Below are 21,605 nucleotides of genomic sequence, written 5' to 3' on the forward strand. Positions count from 1 at the left end.
AGTGTTAGTTTTCCGCCACACATAGCGTTTTGCATTTTAGCCAAAAAGTTCCATTTTGATCTTGGTCTTGTGTGTTCTTTGGACTTCACGGTGTTGTTGCTCCCAATATTCTCTTAGACAACCTCTGAGGCCCTCACAGAGCAGCTGTATTTGTACTGACATTAGATTTTTTAGATTTTTAGTTTTGCATTTTAGCCAAAAAGTTCCATTTTGATCTTGGTCTTGTGTGTTCTTTGGACTTCACGGTGTTGTTGCTCCCAATATTCTCTTAGACAACCTCTGAGGCCCTCACAGAGCAGCTGTATTTGTACTGACATTAGATTACACACAGGTGCACTCTATTTAGTCATTAGCACTCATCAGGCAAGTCTATAGGCAACTGACTGCACTCAGATCAAAGGGGGCCAAATAATTATGCACACACCACTTTGCAGTTATTTATTTGTAAAAAAAATTTGGAATCATGTATTATTTTCATTCCACTTCTCACGTGTACACCACTTTGTGTTGGTCTTTCATGTGGAATTCCAATAAAATTGATTCATGTTTGTGGCAGTAATATGACAAAATGTGGAAAACTTCAAGGGGGCTGAATACTTTTGCAACCCACTGTATGTGCCATGCAGTAATGTAACTCAATATGAGTCTCCCAATGATCCAATCTCTGGGCCACATTTAGGTTTGCAGTGGTGAATTCTCAAAGTTTAATTCTAGAACTCCTCCCTCACCACCAACAGTTCTTTTCTGTCACTTATCCACTGCAGAATAATGCTACATCTCCAGGGCCGGTTCAAGTAACAATTGGGCCCTAGGGCAAAATTAGCCTGGGGGCCCCCAACGGACACCCAGACCAAAAAGCGTCATTAGAGGCCCTTTGTTGCAGTCAAATTTCCCTCCTGGGCCCCTGAGCTGGCTGCTGACCCTCCCCCAATCACCTCCCAACTTAACAGACTCTGCAGAGTCCCTGGGGAGCAACAGTTAAGGTGGAGGGACACCTTGGAGGCCCCTACAGGCTCTGGGGCCCTGAGGCAATTGCCCCTTTTTCCCTATGGTATCTCCGGCCCTGTACATCTCAGCTCTGTGACACCTAGTTCCATACATGGGCAAGGACATCATTGCTATGTCAAATTATCCACTGTTGCCCAAATTGCAGCTACAGATGAAACTCGAAAAATTAGAATATTATTTCAGTCATTCAATGTAAAAGGTGAAGCTAATACAGTATATAAAGTAGACTCATTACATGCAAAGCAAGATGTTTCAAGCCTTCATTATAATGCTGATAATTATGGCTTACAGCTTATGAGAACCCCAAAATCTAAATCTATGACCATCAAAATATTGTGAAAATGTTCAATATTCTAGACTCAAAGCGTCAGACTCTGATCAGCTAATTCATCCAAAACATCTGCAAAGGGTTCCTATGTTATATATTAGTTTTTAACTTTTTAATTTGAATTACTGAAATAAATGAACTTTTGCACAATATTCTGATGTTTTGAGTTTCACCTGTATATCGTCTGAAAGGGTGGCCTCTTTAAAAAAGGCAATTACTCTTCTGGCCAATGAGGAGGCTTCGGTAAGCTCTTAAAGGACAATTTAAGTGAGAAGAATATGGAGACTGCCATATTCATTTACTTTTAAACAATACCAATTGCCTGGCAGCCCTGCTGATCTATTTGGCTGCAGTTGTATGTGAACAACATCAGAAACAAGCATGCAGCTAATCTTGTCAGATCTGACAATGTCAGAAACACCTGATCTGTATAGGCTTGTTCAGGGGCTACGGCTAATAGTATTAGAGGCAGAGGATCAGCAGGATTGCCAGGCAACTGGTACTGCTAAAAAGGAAATAAATATCCTCTTGCTCCCATTGTCCTTTAACCACTTAATGACAAGCTGACTTATAAATATGTCCTGCTAGAGCCTCTTAATGGCTCCAGGATGTTTTTATAAGTCAGACAACGCCCGTTGGGGTGAAGTGGGTAAAGTTGAATGTTAAATGATAATTGGCTGTAAAAGCAGAGGGCATTATGTGGGGGAGGGGGAGAGGTGATGTATAGTGTAAAGGTGGGACATAAAATGATGATGATTTATTGATTGAAGAAATAGGTTGGGAGGGAGGATCCCACAGTAAGTAAGTGAGAGCATTAATAAATGTGAATGGATATGCTGTATGGTTTTGGAGTGTAATCTTTGCTGTCAATACAATGTAATAATACAAAGAAAAACACTCTCATTCTCTCTCTCATTCTCTCTCTCATTCTCTCTCTCATTCTCTCTCTCATCTCTCTCTCTCTCTCTCTCTCTCTCTCTCTCTCTCTCTCTCTCTCTCTCTCTCTCTCTCTCTCTCTCTCTCTCCCCCTCTCTCTCTCTCTCTCTCTCTCTCTCTCTTCTCTCTCTCTCTTCTCTCTCTCTCTCTCTCTCTCTCTCTCTCTCTCTCTCTCTCTTCTCTCTCTCTCTCTCTCTCTCTCTCTCTCTCTCCCCCTCTCTCCCTCTCTCTCTCTCTCTCTCTCTCTTCTCTCTCTCTCTCCCCCTCTCTCTCTCTCTCTCTCTCTCTCTCTCTCCCCCTCTCTCCCTCTTCTCTCTCTCTCTCTCTCTCTCTCTTCTCTCTCTCTCTCTCTCTCTCTCTCTCTCTCTCTCTCTCCCCCTCTCTCTCTCTCTCTCTCTCTCTCTCTCTCTCTCTCTCTTCTCTCTCTCTCTCTCTCTCTCTCTCTCTCCCTCCCTCCCTCCCTCCCTCCCTCCCACAGGGATTTTTGCCATTTAAGCTGATTTTTTGCTTCTGCTCGGATATCCAAACTAACCATCCGCCCGGATTTCGGATTTTCACATAAAAATCAGAGTTTGCTCGGATAGTGCTTTTCGGATTTACAAAGATATTCGAATTCCTATTCAAAGTTTGGATAGTGGAAGAAGTTTGGATTATCTGGGTAGTTCGGATACCCGCATATTGGATGAGCACCACTGATTATCACACACAGCTTCACTCTAGTACTCCAGTACTCTCTCCTTCTCCTCACCTTTCTATTATGGAATTGGAACAGTTCTGAGTTCTTTTTTTTTCCCATTGGAAATTGGCAGTATCAAGTAAAAATGTACAGTAAATCTCATATTGCTAACTGTTGCATTGTTTATTTTGTATTGTGATACCCTGTATCCTACTGTACAGTGCCATGCAAGATGCTGACACTATATTAATCTATATATATAAAATCGGATGTATGTGTGTGTGTGTGTGTATGTATGTATGTGTGTATGTGCCGCGATTACGCGAAAACGGCTTGACCGATTTGAATGACACTTGGTATACAGATCCCTTACTATCTGGGATGATATGTTCTGGGGGTCTTGCATCCCCCCTGCACACCTGGGCGGAGCTACAAACAGCAAATTAGATTCCACCCATTCAAGTCAATGGAAAAAATGTAAAAGGCTGCCATTCTCACAGTAATCAAGCCAGAGTCCCCACACCTGGCACAGTTGGTCACTTGGTGACCGAGGTTACAAATCCAGGAAAGTAGGCGGAGCATAAAACAGCCAATCAAATTTCAGCCGTTCATTTTAAATGGGAAAATGTAAACTGCAGCCATTCTTAGACTGTTAATCGCAGGGTTCTCAAGCTTGCCACACTTGGTCACTGGGTGAATGTGATTAAGATTCAAGAAAATGGGTGGAGCCTACAACAGCCAATCAAAATTAACCTATTGATTTTCAAGGGGAATATTTAAACTGCTGCTATTCTTACACTTTTAACGGCAGAGGCTTCCATTCACACATTTTTGATGCCAGGAACCTGAACGCTAACAAACTTGGTCATTGAATGACTGTGTGTCAAGGTTACAAAAAGTGGGCGGAGCCAAAACAACATTTACTGGGAAAATATAAACTACAGCCATTCTTACACCGTTAATGGCAGGGTTCTCAAACTTTGCACAGTTGGTCATTGGGTGACAGATTAAGATTTTGGAAGGTGGGTGGAGCCTACAACAGCCAATAAAAATTCACCTTTTGATTTTGAAAGGGAATATTTCATCTGCTACCATTCTCTTATACTGTTAATAGCAGATGCCTCAAACCTGGTACAGTTGGTCACTGGGTGACTAGGGTCCAAATTCAGGAAGGGGGCAGAGCCACAAAAAGCCAGATTTGTTTATTTTTCAATGGGAATATACAAAGTATTGATACCAAGGACCCCAAAGCTGATAAACTTGATAATTGAGTGACTTCATGTCAAGGTTAGAAAAAGTGGGTGGTGCCAACAACTTCATTTTTTACATTGCAGGGTTCCCATACTTTACACAATTGGCCACTGGGTGACTGGGATGAATATTCAGAAATGTGGGTGGAGCCTACAACAGCCAATTAAAATGTACCTATTGATTTTCAAGGGGAATATTCACATTGCTACCATTTTTACACTGTTAGTGGCAGAGGCCTCAAACCTGATACAGTCAGTCATTGGGTAACTGGGGTCCAAATTCACTAAAGGGGTGGAGCCACAAACAGCCAATCAGATTTGTTAGATTGATTTCAGCCATTCTGTTATTGGCAGGGTTCTCAAACGTGACACAGTTGGCCACTGGGTGACTGGGACTAATATTCACAAAAGTGGGTGGAGCCTACAGCAGCCAATCAAAATTCACCTTTTGATTTTCAAGGGGAATATTTAAATTGCTGCCATTCATGCACTCTTAATGGCAGAGGCCTAACATCTGCTACAGTCAGTCACTGGGAGACTGGGGTTTAAATTCTGAAGGGAGCGGGCCAAAAACAGCCAATCAGATTTGTTTAATTTCAAAGGTTAAATGCCACTTATTGATGCCAAAGACCCCAAAGCTCAAAAACTTGGTCATTAGGTGACTGTATGTCAAGATTAGAAATAGTGGGTGGAGCCAAAAACAACTAACTTTTTACATGGGGAAATGTAAACTGCAGCTTTTCTTACACTGTTAATGGCAGGGTTCTCAAACTTCACACAGTTGGTCACTGGGTGACTAGGATTAATATTCAGAAAAGTAGGTGGAGCCTACAAGAGCCAATCAAAATTCACCTATTGATTTTCAAGGGGAATATTGAAACTGCGGCCATTCTCACACTTTTAATGGCAGAGGCCTCAAACCTGCTACAGTCAGTCATTAAGTGTCTGGGGTTCAAATTCAGTAAAGGGGCGGAGCCAAACACAGCCAATCAGATTTCTTTGCTGGATAAACTGCTTCCATTAGCACAATTTTGATGCCAGGAACCCAAAAGCTCACAAACTTGATCATTGAGTAGTGACTGTGTGTCAAGGTTACAAAAAGTGGGTGGAGTTAAAAACAGATTTTTCTGGGAAATTGTAAACTGCAGCCCTTCTTCACTGTTAATGGCAGGGTTCTCAAACTTAGCATAGCTGGTTACTGGGTGACTGGGATTAATATTCAGAAAAGTGGGTGGAGCCTAAAAATGCCAATCAAAAATCACATGTCACTTTTCAAGGAGAATATTAAAATTGCTGCCATTCTTGCACTGTTAATGGCACAAGCCTCAAACCTGGTACAGTTGGTCATTGGGTCACTGAGGTTCAAATTCAGAAAAGGGGGCAGAGCCACAAACAGTGAATCAGATTTGTTTCATTTCATGGGAAAATACAAATTATTGATGCCAAGGACCCCAAAACTCACAAACTTGAGCATTGAGTAGTGACTTTGTGTCCAGGTTACAAAAAGTGGGCAGAGCTAAAAACAAATTTCACTGGGAAAGTGTAAACTGCAGCCATTCTTACACTGTTTATTTCAGGGTTCCCAAACTTTGCCCAGATGGTCACTGAGTGACTGAGATTAATATTCAGGGAAGTGGATGGAGCCTATAATAGCCAATCAAAATTCACCTGTTGATTTTCAAGTGGAATATTTAAACTGCTGCTATTTTTACACTGTTAATAGCAGATGCCTCAGACCTGCTACAATTGGTCATTGGGTGACTGGGGTTCGAATGCTGGAGAGGGGCGGAGCCACAAACAGCCTATTTGATTTGTTTAATTTCTATGGGAATATATAAATTATTGATGCCAAGGACCCCAAAGCTCACAAACTTGGTCATTGAGTGTTTGTGTGTTAGGGTTAGAAAGTGGGCGGAGCCGACACCAGTCAAATACATACCCGGGCAACGCCGGGTCATCAGTGGGTGGAGACAAATACACATTTCACTGGGAAAATGTAAACTGCAGCCATTCTTACACTGTTAATGGCAGGGTTTTTAAACTTTGCACAGTTGGTCACTGGGTGACTGAGATTAATATTCAGAAATGTGGGTGGAGCCTACAAAAGTGAATCAAACTTCACCTGTTGCTTTTCAAGGGGAATATTTAATTGCTACCATTCTTGAACTGTTAATGGCACAGGCCTCAAACCTGATTATTGTGTGACTGGGGTTCAAATTCAGAAAAGGGGTGGAGCCACACACAGCCAATCAGATTTGTTTCATTTCAATGCAGATTATTTATACCAAAGACCGCAAAGCTCACAAACTTGGTCAGTGAGTAATTGTGTGTTAGGGTTAGAAAAAGTGGGTAGAGCCAACACCAGCTAAATACATTCCCGGGCAACGCCGGGCAATCAGCTAGTCAATAATAATAATAATCTCCAAAATTACCTATTTCGGAGTTCTGTTCAATAGACTTTAACATAGAAGGCAAAAGCAACAATTTTCTTGGAAAATTACAAAGCACTTGTATGTGCTTTTGACACCAAGCTTGTATGGTGTCTTAGGGAGGCAAGTAGGGAGGGACATGTCATTTTTTTTTTAAGATGGTGTCATATTTCAGAAATGTTTTTAGAGTTCCATAGGCAAAGGCTTTATCTGTCTCTCTCAATTCTACTATCTCACCCTCTGCTACCATCTCACTGCTGTCTTCTACCTCTGTCTATGTCCTCTCGCTGTCTTTCTGTTATGGGATGCCACAATCAACTTTCTGAAGACCATTATTAACAGCAAATACTGATGACTGGAGACCAAATGCAGTGACAAAATAATATGTATTAATTAAAGTTCACAATATAAAAATAAAACACAGCAATCCTGTCCCGGCACCACAAATACCAAACATAAAAGCTTGTCTCTAACTAAATATAAAGTACAATATGCTCTATATAATTTGGTGTACAGACAATCAGCAAGTAAAAAAGCAGGTAAGATTCAGAAAGCAGGTCATACCCTAAGTCAAAAGGTAAAACAGAAAACAAGAAAGGACCAGAAACACAGCAAGACCACCAGGAGAAACTGAAATATTCTGGAAAATTGGGGAGGGTACTGCAGTCTTTATAAATGTACCTGAGAGTCATAATTTGCATAGTTAGTGGAAAGCACATTCTAGTGTGTGTCCTGTCAGAATTTCTGGTACCAACCGCAGGCCCAACAGGTTATTACACGTCTTTGCCAGAATAGTACAGAGAATTTGCAGTCCATGAAGATGCTGCCACCAGCAGGTAAGGTGAGGCACATTTACCTGACACTTTCACACTCAGCTTCCCTCCCGTTTTCTCTCTTTAAAGTAGTGATGACAATTTCCTGGAATCTCATTACCAGCTGTTTGCACTCTCCCTCAACAACTTCCTCCACTTCTCTCTGTTCTCTGTAAACCTCCTCTGCTCCACTTCTCTCTCTTCTCTCTGAAAACTCTCTCTCTCTCTCTCTCTCTCTCTCTTCTCTCTGAAAACTCTCTCTCTCTCTCTCTCTCTCTCTCTCTCTCACTTCTTCTTCTTCTCTCTCCCTATGTATATACACAAACATCATAACCTACAGATCCATAGCCATATTCCACATGTGCCCACATAAGAACACATTTGCATTGTAATAATTAGTGTCGCTAACAAAGTTTCTGACATTTCTGTATGTTGAAATTACAGCAGCAAAAGTACAGTATGTAAATATCTTCTCTGCTCACTGTTTCTTAAGAATTTGCACAAAAGAGGAAGTTTAGAGCTGAGAAAGTCAGGAGATGCCCACTATATATAATATATTTAGCATCAACTTCCTCCTTACTATTCTCAAAGCCTGGCATGCAAACACCATGATGTACTGTGCGCTGCTCCTACTCATGCTGTGTCTATGGGGTATGTAATGTATAGAAGTGATATATGTACTGTGCGCTGCTCCTTCTCATGCTGTATCTATAGGGTATGTAATGTATAGAAGTGATATATGTACTGTGCGCTGCTCCTACTCATGCTGTGTCTATGGGGTATGTAATGTACAGAAGTGATATATGTACTGTGCGCTGCTCCTACTCATGCTTTGTCTATGGGGTATGTAATGTATAGAAGTGATATATGTACTGTGCGCTGCTCCTACTCATGCTGTGTCTATGGGGTATGTAATGTATAGAAGTGATATATGTACTGTGTGCTGCTCCTACTCATGCTGTGTCTATGGGGTATGTAATGTATGGAAGTGATATATGTACTGTGCACTACTCCTACTCATGCTGTGTCTATGGGGTATGTAATGTATAGAAGTGATATATGTACTGTATGCTGCTCCTACTCATGCTGTGTCTATGGGGTATGTAATGTATAGAGGTGATATATGTACTGTGCGCTGCTCCTACTCACGCTGTGTCTATGGGGTATGTAATGTATAGAAGTGATATATGTACTGTGTGCTGTTCCTACTCATGCTGTGTCTATGGGGTATGTAATGTATAGAAGTGATATATGTACTGTGCGCTGCTCCTACTCATGCTGTGTCTATGGGGTATGTAATGTATAGAAGTGATATATGTACTGTGCGCTGCCCCTACTCATGCTGTGTCTATGGGGTATGTAATGTATAGAAGTGATATATGTACTGTGCGCTGTTCCTACTCATGCTGTGTCTATGGGGTATGTAATGTATAGAAGTGATATATGTACTGTGCGCTGCTCCTGCTCATGCTGTGTCTATGGGGTATGTAATGTATAGAAGTGATATATGTACTGTGCGCTGCTCCTACTCATGCTGTGTCTATGGGGTGTGTAATGTATAGAAGTGGTATTTATACTGTGCGCTGCTCCTACTCATGCTGTGTCTATGGGGGATGTAATGTATGGAAGTGATATATGTACTGTGCACTACTCCTACTCATGCTGTGTCTATGGGGTGTGTAATGTATAGAAGTGATATATGTACTGTGCGCTGCTCCTACTCATGCTGTGTCTATGGGGTATGTAATGTATAGCAGTGATATATATACTGTGCGCTGCTCCTACTCATGCTGTGTCTATGGGGTATGTAATGTATAGAAGTGATATATGTACTGTGCACTACTCCTACTCATGCTGTGTCTATGGGGTATGTAATGTATAGAAGTGATATATGTACTGTATGCTGCTCCTACTCATGCTGTGTCTATGGGGTGTGTAATGTATAGAAGTGATATATGTACTGTGCGCTGCTCCTACTCATGCTGTGTCTATGGGGTATGTAATGTATAGAAGTGATATATGTACTGTGCGCTGCTCCTACTCATGCTGTGTCTATGGGGTATGTAATGTATAGAAGTGATATATGTACTGTGCGCTGCTCCTACTCATGCTGTGTCTATGGGGTATGTAATGTATAGAAGTGATGTATGTACTGTGCACTGCTCCTACTCATGCTGTGTCTATGGGGTATGTAATGTATAGAAGTGATATATGTACTGTGCGCTGTTCCTACTCATGCTGTGTCTATGGGGTATGTAATGTATAGAAGTGATGTATGTACTGTGCACTGCTCCTACTCATGCTGTGTCTATGGGGTATGTAATGTATAGAGGTGATATATGTACTGTGCACTGCTCCTACTCATGCTGTGTCTATGGGGTATGTAATGTATAGAAGTGATGTATGTACTGTGTGCTGCTCCTACTCATGCTGTGTCTATGGGGTATGTAATGTATAGAAGTGATATATGTACTGTGCGCTGCTCCTACTCATGCTGTGTCTATGGGGTATGTAATGTATAGAAGTGATATATGTACTGTGCGCTGTTCCTACTCATGCTGTGTCTATGGGGTATGTAATGTATAGAAGTGATATATGTACTGTGTGCTGCTCCTACTCATGCTGTGTCTATGGGGTATGTAATGTATAGAAGTGATATATGTACTGTATGCTGCTCCTACTCATGCTGTGTCTATGGGGTATGTAATGTATAGAAGTGATATATGTACTGTGCGCTGTTCCTACTCATGCTGTGTCTATGGGGTATGTAATGTACAGAAGTGATATATGTACTGTGCGCTGCTCCTACTCATGCTGTGTCTATGGGGTATGTAATGTATAGAAGTGATATATATACTGTGCGCTGCTCCTACTCATGCTGTGTCTATGGGGTATGTAATGTATAGAAGTGATATATGTACTGTGCGCTGTTCCTACTCATGCTGTGTCTATGGGGTATGTAATGTATAGAAATGATATATGTACTGTGCGCTGCTCCTACTCATGCTGTGTCTATGGGGTATGTAATGTATAGAAGTGATATATGTACTGTGCGCTGCTCCTACTCAGGCTGTGTCTATGGGGTATGTAATGTATAGAGGTGATATATGTACTGTGCGCTGCTCCTACTCATGCTGTGTCTATGGGGTATGTAATGTATAGAAGTGATATATGTACTGTGCGCTGCTCCTACTCATGCTGTGTCTATGGGGTATGTAATGTATAGAAGTGATATATGTACTGTGCGCTGCTCCTACTCATGCTGTGTCTATGGGGTATGTAATGTATAGAAGTGATATATGTACTGTGCGCTGCTCCTACTCATGCTGTGTCTATGGGGTATGTAATGTATAGTAGTGATATATGTACTGTGCGCTGCTCCTACTCCTGCCGTGTTTATGGGGTATGTAATGTGTAGAAGTGATATATGTACTGTGCGCTGCTCCTGCTCATGCTGTGTCTATGGGGTATGTAATGTACAGAAGTGATATATGTGCTGTACGCTACTCCTACTCATGTGTCTATGGGGTATGTAATGTATAGAAGTGATATATGTACTGTATGCTGCTCCTACTCATGCTGTGTCTATGGGGTATGTAATGTATAGAAGTGATATATGTACTGTGCGCTGTTCCTACTCATGCTGTGTCTATGGGGTATGTAATGTACAGAAGTGATATATGTACTGTGCGCTGCTCCTACTCATGCTGTGTCTATGGGGTATGTAATGTATAGAAGTGATATATGTACTGTGCGCTGCTCCTACTCATGCTGTGTCTATGGGATATGTAATGTATAGAGGTGATATATGTACTGTGCGCTGCTCCTACTCATGCTGTGTCTATGGGGTATGTAACGTATAGAAGGGATATATGTACTGTGCGCTGCTCCTACTCATGCTGTGTCTATGGGGTATGTAATGTATAGTAGTGATATATGCACTGTGTGCTGCTCCTACTCATGCTGTGTCTATGGGGTATGTAATGTATAGAAGTGATATATATACTGTGTGCTGCTCCTACTCATGCTGTGTCTATGGGGTATGTAATGTATAGAAGTGATATATGTACTGTGCGCTGCTCCTACTCATGCTGTGTCTATGGGGCATGTAATGTATAGAAGTGATATATGTACTGTGCGCTGCTCCTACTCATGCTGTGTCTATGGGATATGTAATGTATAGAAGTGATATATGCACTGTGTGCTGCTCCTACTCATGCTGTGTCTATGGGGTATGTATTGTATAGAGGTGATATATGTACTGTGCGCTGCTCCTACTCATGCTGTGTCTATGGGGTATGTAACGTATAGAAGGGATATATGTACTGTGCGCTGCTCCTACTCATGCTGTGTCTATGGGGTATGTAATGTATAGTAGTGATATATGCACTGTGTGCTGCTCCTACTCATGCTGTGTCTATGGGGCATGTAATGTATAGAAGTGATATATGTACTGTGCGCTGCTCCTACTCATGCTGTGTCTATGGGGTATGTAATGTATAGAAGTGATATATGTACTGTGCGCTGCTCCTACTCATGCTGTGTCTATGGGGTATGTAATGTATAGTAGTGATATATGCACTGTGTGCTGCTCCTACTAATGCTGTGTCTATGGGGTATGTACTGTATAGAAGTGATATATGTGCTGTGCACTGCTCCTACTCATGCTGTGTCTATGGGGTATGTAATGTATAGAAGTGATATATATACTGTGTGCTGCTCCTACTCATGCTGTGCCTATGGGGTATGTAATGTGTAGAAGTGATATATGTACTCTGCGCTGCTCCTACTCATGCTGTGTCTATGGGGTATGTAATGTGTAGAAGTGATATATGTACTGTGCGCTGCTCCTACTCATGCTGTGTCTATGGGGTATGTAATGTATAGAGGTGATATATGTACTGTGCGCTGCTCCTACTCATGCTGTGTCTATGGGATATGTAATGTATAGAGGTGATATATGTACTGTGCGCTGCTCCTACTCATGCTGTGTCTATGGGGTATGTAATGTATAGAAGTGATATATGTACTGTGCGCTGCTCCTACTCATGCTGTGTCTATGGGGTATGTAATGTATAGAAGTGATATATGTACTGTGCGCTGCTCCTACTCATGCTGTGTCTATGGGGTATATAATGTATAGAAGTGATATATGCACTGTGTGCTGCTCCTACTCATGCTGTGTCTATGGGGTATGTAATGTATAGAAGTGATATATGTGCTGTGCGCTGCTCCTACTCATGCTGTTTCTATGGGGTATGTAATGTATAGAAGTGATATATGTGCTGTGCGCTGCTCCTACTCATGCTGTGTCTATGGGGTATGTAATGTATAGAAGTGATATATATACTGTGTGCTGCTCCTACTCATGCTGTGTCTATGGGGTATGTAATGTATAGAAGTGATATATGTGCTGTGCGCTGCTCCTACTCATGCTGTTTCTATGGGGTATGTAATGTATAGAAGTGATATATGTGCTGTGCGCTGCTCCTACTCATGCTGTGTCTATGGGGTATGTAATGTATAGAAGTGATATATATACTGTGTGCTGCTCCTACTCATGCTGTGTCTATGGGGTATGTAATGTATAGAAGTGATATATGTGCTGTGCGCTGCTCCTACTCATGCTGTTTCTATGGGGTATGTAATGTATAGAAGTGATATATGTGCTGTGCGCTGCTCCTACTCATGCTGTGTCTATGGGGTATGTAATGTATAGAAGTGATATATATACTGTGTGCTGCTCCTACTCATGCTGTGTCTATGGGGTATGTAATGTATAGAAGTGATATATGTACTGTGTGCTGCTCCTACTCATGCTGTGTCTATGGGGCATGTAATGTGTAGAAGTGATATATGTACTGTGCGCTGCTCCTGCTCATGCTGTGTCTATGGGGTATGTAATGTATAGCAGTGATATATATACTGTGCGCTGCTCCTACTCATGCTGTGTCTATGGGGTATGTAATGTATGGAAGTGATATATGTACTGTGCACTACTCCTACTCATGCTGTGTCTATGGGGTATGTAATGTATAGAAGTGATATATGTACTGTATGCTGCTCCTACTCATGCTGTGTCTATGGGGTGTGTAATGTATAGAAGTGATATATGTACTGTGCGCTGCTCCTACTCATGCTGTGTCTATGGGGTATGTAATGTATAGAAGTGATATATGTACTGTGCGCTGCTCCTACTCATGCTGTGTCTATGGGGTATGTAATGTATAGAAGTGATATATGTACTGTGCGCTGCTCCTACTCATGCTGTGTCTATGGGGTATGTAATGTATAGAAGTGATATATGTACTGTGCGCTGCTCCTACTCATGCTGTGTCTATGGGGTATGTAATGTATAGAAGTGATATATGTACTGTGCGCTGTTCCTACTCATGCTGTGTCTATGGGGTATGTAATGTACAGAAGTGATATATGTACTGTGCGCTGCTCCTACTCATGCTGTGTCTATGGGGTATGTAATGTATAGAAGTGATATATATACTGTGCGCTGCTCCTACTCATGCTGTGTCTATGGGGTATGTAATGTATAGAAGTGATATATGTACTGTGCGCTGTTCCTACTCATGCTGTGTCTATGGGGTATGTAATGTATAGAAATGATATATGTACTGTGCGCTGCTCCTACTCATGCCGTGTCTATGGGGTATGTAATGTATAGAGGTGATATATGTACTCCTGCGCTGCTCCTACTCCTGCCGTGTTTATGGGGTATGTAATGTGTAGAAGTGATATATGTACTGTGCGCTGCTCCTGCTCATGCTGTGTCTATGGGGTATGTAATGTACAGAAGTGATATATGTGCTGTGCGCTACTCCTACTCATGTGTCTATGGGGTATGTAATGTATAGAAGTGATATATGTACTGTATGCTGCTCCTACTCATGCTGTGTCTATGGGGTATGTAATGTATAGAAGTGATATATGTACTGTGCGCTGTTCCTACTCATGCTGTGTCTATGGGGTATGTAATGTACAGAAGTGATATATGTACTGTGCGCTGCTCCTACTCATGCTGTGTCTATGGGGTATGTAATGTATAGAAGTGATATATGTACTGTGCGCTGCTCCTACTCATGCTGTGTCTATGGGATATGTAATGTATAGAGGTGATATATGTACTGTGCGCTGCTCCTACTCATGCTGTGTCTATGGGGTATGTAACGTATAGAAGGGATATATGTACTGTGCGCTGCTCCTACTCATGCTGTGTCTATGGGGTATGTAATGTATAGTAGTGATATATGCACTGTGTGCTGCTCCTACTCATGCTGTGTCTATGGGGTATGTAATGTATAGAAGTGATATATATACTGTGTGCTGCTCCTACTCATGCTGTGTCTATGGGGTATGTAATGTATAGAAGTGATATATGTACTGTGCGCTGCTCCTACTCATGCTGTGTCTATGGGGCATGTAATGTATAGAAGTGATATATGTACTGTGCGCTGCTCCTACTCATGCTGTGTCTATGGGGTATGTAATGTATAGAAGTGATATATGTACTGTGCGCTGCTCCTACTCATGCTGTGTCTATGGGGTATGTAATGTATAGTAGTGATATATGCACTGTGTGCTGCTCCTACTAATGCTGTGTCTATGGGGTATGTACTGTATAGAAATGATATATGTGCTGTGCGCTGCTCCTACTCATGCTGTGTCTATGGGGTATGTAATGTATAGAAGTGATATATATACTGTGTGCTGCTCCTACTCATGCTGTGCCTATGGGGTATGTAATGTGTAGAAGTGATATATGTACTCTGCGCTGCTCCTACTCATGCTGTGTCTATGGGGTATGTAATGTATAGAAGTGATATATGTATTGTGTGCTGGTCCTACTCATGCTGTGTCTATGGGGTATGTAATGTATAGTAGTGATATATGTACTGTGTGCTGCTCCTACTCATGCTGTGTCTATGGGGTATGTAATGTATAGAAGTGATATATGTACTGTGCGCTGCTCCTACTCATGCTGTGTCTATGGGGTATGTAATGTATAGAGGTGATATATGTACTGTGCGCTGCTCCTACTCATGTTGTGTCTATGGGGTATGTAATGTATAGAGGTGATATATGTACTGTGCGCTGCTCCTACTCATGCTGTGTCTATGGGGTATGTAATGTATGGAAGTGATATATGTACTGTGCGCTGCTCCTACTCATGCTGTGTCTATGGGGTATGTAATGTATAGTAGTGATATATGCACTGTGTGCTGCTCCTACTCATGCTGTGTCTATGGGGTATGTAATGTATAGAAGTGATATATGTGCTGTGCGCTGCTCCTACTCATGCTGTGTCTATGGGGTATGTAATGTATAGAAGTGATATATGTGCTGTGCGCTGCTCCTACTCATGCTGTGTCTATGGGGTATGTAATGTATAGAAGTGATATATATACTGTGTGCTGCTCCTACTCATGCTGTGTCTATGGGGTATGTAATGTATAGAAGTGATATATGTACTGTGCGCTGCTCCTACTCATGCCGTGTCTATGGGGTATGTAATGTATAGAAGTGATATATGTACTGTGTGCTGCTCCTACTCATGCTGTGTCTATGGGGCATGTAATGTGTAGAAGTGATATATGTACTGTGCGCTGCTCCTGCTCATGCTGTGTCTATGGGGTATGTAATGTACAGAAGTGATATATGTGCTGTGCGCTACTCCTACTCATGTGTCTATGGGGTATGTAATGTATAGAAGTGATATATGTACTGTGGGGGGGCGTGGTTTAGCGCCGGAACAGAATGGCCGCCTTTAGAGACGAGCTCCTCCACCAGCTCCCCGTATTCGGCCCGCAACTCTTTCCTAATAAGGAACTAAGGAACCAGACGACCACATGTCTCACCCCAAACCCCCCTGTGATCAAGGAGCACAGCCGAACCTCCATATCCCTGAGATCTTCCGCCCACGAGAGACAGGGCCTTCTTCACACGCAGCATCCAAAATGGCGCCCGCTCCGTCTGCTGATAACGACACGGGCGACACGCTCCACTCGGAAGAAATACCCGAAGGCGGAATAGTAGTAGATATGCTCCGTGACATGCCAACTACAACCATTATGCAAGCTATTGCAGCGGATATTAAACGTACCTTCACAGCTGCTATCTCCGACCTGAAGGAGGAAGTAACCTGCCTCGCCACAAGGGTGACCTCCCTTGAGAAGCAAGATGGCGATCTCCTGCAGAAAGTTGACACTCTGCAGAAAGCCTCCACAGCCCAAGATGTGAAAATGATAACCTTTAATTGGAGGCTTGAGGACTTGGACAACAGAGGCCGGAGGCACAACATCCGCGTAAGAGGCGTCCCGGAATCGGTCGCCACAGAACAAATCAGGTCAGCACTGCTTTCTATTTTGACCTAGATTTGACCTAGATTTGGTTCAGGATGCTTCAATTGGCAAAATTGACATTTCAGATCATGCCCCTGTCTATGTGACTATTTCATTTCCAATGTATAGAAGCAAACAATTCAATTGGAGGCTTAACCCCCAACTTTTGGCTGATCCTGAAATTCACAAAAAAATAGACAGAACACTGACTTCCTTTTTTAAAGACAACAACACTGACGACACATCTCCACTAACGGTATGGGAAACGCACAAGGTGGTTGTTAGAGGGGAACTCCTCAGACAGGGGACTCGTAAAAAAAGAGAGAACCTAGAGAGATACAACTCTCTCATTTCCAAAATCCACACTCTCGAGCAGCAGCATAAGAAATCGCTCTTACAAGCGACCTTACAGGAACTCACTACCTCAAGGGAAGAACTATTAACTTACCTGAACAGGGAACATAAACGCAAATTTATGCTCCAGACTAAACTCTTCTACGAATTCGGTAATAAGGCAGGCCCCCTCCTCGCTAGATTGCTAAGGAAAAAACAGGCAAACCGAGCCGTACATCAAATTAAAGCACCTAATGGCAAAATATGCCATACCCTGCCTCAAATCGCTAACGCTTTCAGTTCATATTATTCCCAATTGTACAACCTAAACGACAACCTTACTTCCCCTTCCAATCAGGCAGCACGAGAGTGAGTTATTAATACCTTTCTATCAAAACATGGCTTCTCCCCTATTACTTTAGACCAACAAAAAGAATTAGATGATCCTATATCAGAGCTGGAATTTCTAGCTGCAATCAAAGCACAAAAGCCAGGGAAAAGCCCAGGCCCAGACGGCCTAACCTCACAATACTACAAATCTTATGCTGATGCCCTAACAGCTCCTTTTCTGCGAGCTTTTAATAGCCTCTCCCCTGGGATGTCCCCATCTAGGCAACTACTCGAAGCCCACATCACGGTCATCCCAAAACCAGGGAAAGACCCCAGTCTTTGCCAAAACTACCGGCCAATATCCTTGCTGAACTTGGATGCCAAAATATTAGCAAGAATATTGGCCGCAAGACTCCAAGAACTGATTGCAGAAATAATTAACAACGACCAGGTAGGATTCGTCATGGGAAGAAAAGCACGTGATAACACCATCAAGGCGGTTGGGTTCAACTCTTGGCTCTCTCGGCATCCGCTGGAGGGAATGTGTCTTTCCACGGATGCCGAGAAGGCATTTGATAGGGTAGCCTGGGACTACATGTTCGCAGTCTTATCAAACCTGGGGCTAGGTCCAGTTATACAATCTTGGATAACACTACTATGCTCAAATCCATCCGCTAGAGTTCTTGTAAACGGTATACTCTCTGAATCTTTCACCCTGAAACATGGGACCCGGCAGGGATGCCCCCTTTTGCCCCTCATCTATGTCTTGACTCTGGAGCCCTTCCTCAACATGATAAGAGACAATCCAGAAGTAAAAGGAGTCACAGTAGGCAAAACAGAATACAAAATTGCAGCCTTTGCTGATGACTTGCTGTTCTTCTTAACGGATCCAGAGAACTCACTCAGAAACTTAATATCAGCCTTTACCTACTTTGGCAACATATCTAACCTGAAAATAAACTACTCCAAATCTTTTGCCCTCAATGTGTCTCTGACCCCTCCGCACCTTAGAAATATGCCAAAGCCTCTTTCCTTTCCAATGGGACCCAGAGTCAATAGCATACCTGGGGATTAAACTCCCTTCTAGGCTGGAAGACTTATATAAACTTAATAATGCCCCTCTGGGACAAAACCTAGGGAAACTGTTAGAAGATTGGAGTTCTATTTCCTCCTTATCCTGGTTTGGCAGAGTGGCAGCTGCAAAAATGTCCATTTTACCTAAGTTCCTCTACATCAGTCAGGCTCTACCAATCCACCTTCCACCCACCTTTTTCATAAATTTGCACAAACAACTCCACCAATTCGTATGGGCCAAAGCACGGCCACGTATTGCAGTATCCACATTGAGGAGACCAAAGCTAGATGGAGGAATAGCCCTCCCAAACTTTAGAACATACCACATGGCTTCCCAACTCACTAGAGTTGTCGAAGCTAAGACAACCACTCCCCACCCCCTCATAACAGCCTCCCTAAAAACCTTCCAAAGAGCCTCTAAACAACACCTCCTATCTCACCAGAGGGGACCTATGACCCCACTACGCTACAACCCGGAATTCTCACCGGAATTGCAAAGAGACTATCTGAAAGGCTGGACTTCTCATAATCCTCCCACAATAGGAGATTTCCTATCTAATGGCAAGATAATCCCTTATCAAAAGTGCAAGCACCTCACAACACCTAACCCAATCTCGGAGTGGACATATCAGCAAATTAGGCACTACATTTCGTCAATAAGACCGACAAACACTCTAAGGCTTAACTAAACCATCTTTGATCTAAAATGCAAGTCACAAGAACACCAAAGACACGTAATTTCCTGGCTATATAGCTTACTTAGCCCAGTGGACACTCAAACCCTTCTTCCATTTCAAAAAGAATGGCACCAAGTCCTAGGCAAGCATCTCTCAGATGCCCAATGGGAGCAACTTTATATGAAGGCCCACAAATCATCCCTAAATGTCCTAGCCCAAGAACAAAACTATAAATTCCTCACATCCTGGTACCGCACCCCAGCAAAACTCCAAAAAATCTTTCCCTCTGCCCAACATACCTGCTGGAGATGCCAAAACCCCGGAGCAGATCTTAAACACATAGCTTGGGACTGTCCTAGAATACAGTCATTCTGGACCAAAATCCATCAAACAATTAACCATATCACTAGCGCCAATCTCCACTTTAATTCAGAAACATTCCTACTACATGGATCCCACGACTCTTTAAAAACCTACAAAGGGACCTTAATTCCATTCTTAATAAATGCAGCCAGAGCACTTATCCCAACCCACTGGAAATCCACAACCATTCCAACTTTCAAACAATGGATCCAGAGAGTGGAAAAAATTAAGGAAATAGAAGAAGACATCTTACTAGCCCAAGACAAAGCCGAAAAAATATCTCTTATCTGGGCTACATGGTACGAATTCCAAGACTCAGACACCTATAAACAAGCCATGCTCTCCACTACATGAAGATACAACATGCAACAACACTCTCACCTCCCACCTGCCTGCATCTCTTTGGAACTTGGGTGTGGCTCCTGCTCTGCCACTCCAGAAACCTAAATTGTGTCTTTCTAAAATTGGATGGTAACCCTCATACACTTACTTAATCCCCTCTTAAGATACTCTGTGAACCTAACTACTACTACAACTAAGACTATAGTTGTCCTCATTAAATTGGGTGCAGCTATGGACAAACTGATTACAAAGACAATACTATAAATAGCTACTAATCTGAAACCTCACTGAAACGTTTAACCCAGAACTACTTAGCATTTTAATCATGCCCCCACTCACCTGTCTCACACAGGAATAACCTTATCCACTCAAATAGCTTGCCAGATGCTCCTAGCCCAAAAGGTCTCCTGGATATATCCATACCCTGTGTTTGAGGTTGATATACTGTTATCTACTGTTTAAGTTCTGTAAAATCCTTGTTCAAACTACTGCATTAAGTTAAACATAATGTAACATCTTGTTGTGATATACTTGAATATAATTCAATAAAACATATTGAAACAGATATATGTACTGTGTGCTGCTCCTACTCATGCTGTGTCTATGGGTATGTAATGTATAGAGGTGATATACGTACTGTATGCTGCTCCTACTCATGCTGTGTCTATGTGGTATTCAATGTATAGAAGAGATATGTGTACTGTGCGCTGCTCCTACTCATGCTGTGTCTATGGGGTATGTAATGTGCAGAAGTGATATATGTACTGTGCACTGCTCCTACTCATGCTGTGTCTATGGGGTATGTAATGTATAGAAGTGATATATGTACTGTGTGCTGCTCCTACTCATGCTGTGTCTATGGGGTATGTAATGTATAGAAGTGATATATGTACTGTGTGCTGCTCCTACTCATGCTGTGTCTATGGGGTATGTAATGTATAGAAGTGATATATGTACTGTGTGCTGCTCCTACTCATGCTGTGTCTATGGGGCATGTAATGTGCAGAAGTGATATATGTACTGTGCACTGCTCCTACTCATGCTGTGTCTATGGGGTATGTAATGTGTAGAAGTGATATATGTACTGTGCGCTGCTCCTACTCATGCTGTGTCTATGGGGTATGTAATGTATAGAAGTGATGTATGTACTGTGCACTGCTCCTACTCATGCTGTGTCTATGGGGTATTTAATGTATAGAAGTGATATATGTACTGTGCGCTGCTCCTACTCATGCTGTGTCTATGGGGTATGTAATGTATAGAAGTGATATATGTACTGTGCGCTGCTACTACTCATGCTGTGTCTATGGGGTATGTAATGTATAGAAGTGATATACGTACTGTGCGCTGCTCCTACTCATGCTGTGTGTATGGGGTATGTAATGTACAGAAGTGATATATGTACTGTGCGCTGCTCCTACTCATGCTGTGTCTATGGGGCATGTAATGTGTAGAAGTGATATATGTACTGTGCGCTGCTCCTACTCATGCTGTGTCTATGGGGTATGTAATGTATAGAGGTGATATATGTGCTGTGCGCTGCTCCTACTCATGCTGTGTCTATGGGGCATGTAATGTGTAGAAGTGATATATGTACTGTGCGCTGCTCCTACTCATGCTGTGTCTATGGGGCATGTACTGTATAGAAGTGATATATGTGCTGTGCGCTGCTCCTACTCATGTTGTGTCTATGG

At 42.4% G+C, this 21,605-nt stretch overlaps 1 protein-coding gene across 2 annotated transcripts in view; it reads left to right on the plus strand.

Annotated features, from left to right (window-relative positions):
* Positions 1 to 8,044: 8,044 nt before the first annotated feature.
* LOC137560927 (uncharacterized) overlaps positions 8,045 to 21,605 on the plus strand; it is a 115,637-nt gene continuing 102,076 nt past the window's right edge. For both annotated transcript variants that reach the window (XM_068272107.1, XM_068272108.1), the window contains exon 1: positions 8,045 to 8,090. In XM_068272107.1, coding sequence (XP_068128208.1) covers positions 8,048 to 8,090 — 43 coding nt within the window. In that variant the 5' untranslated portion in view covers positions 8,045 to 8,047. The remainder of the gene's footprint in view (positions 8,091 to 21,605) is intronic.

The sequence above is a fragment of the Hyperolius riggenbachi genome, chromosome 3 (assembly GCF_040937935.1).
Source record: "Hyperolius riggenbachi isolate aHypRig1 chromosome 3, aHypRig1.pri, whole genome shotgun sequence".
Classification (NCBI taxonomy): domain Eukaryota; kingdom Metazoa; phylum Chordata; class Amphibia; order Anura; family Hyperoliidae; genus Hyperolius; species Hyperolius riggenbachi.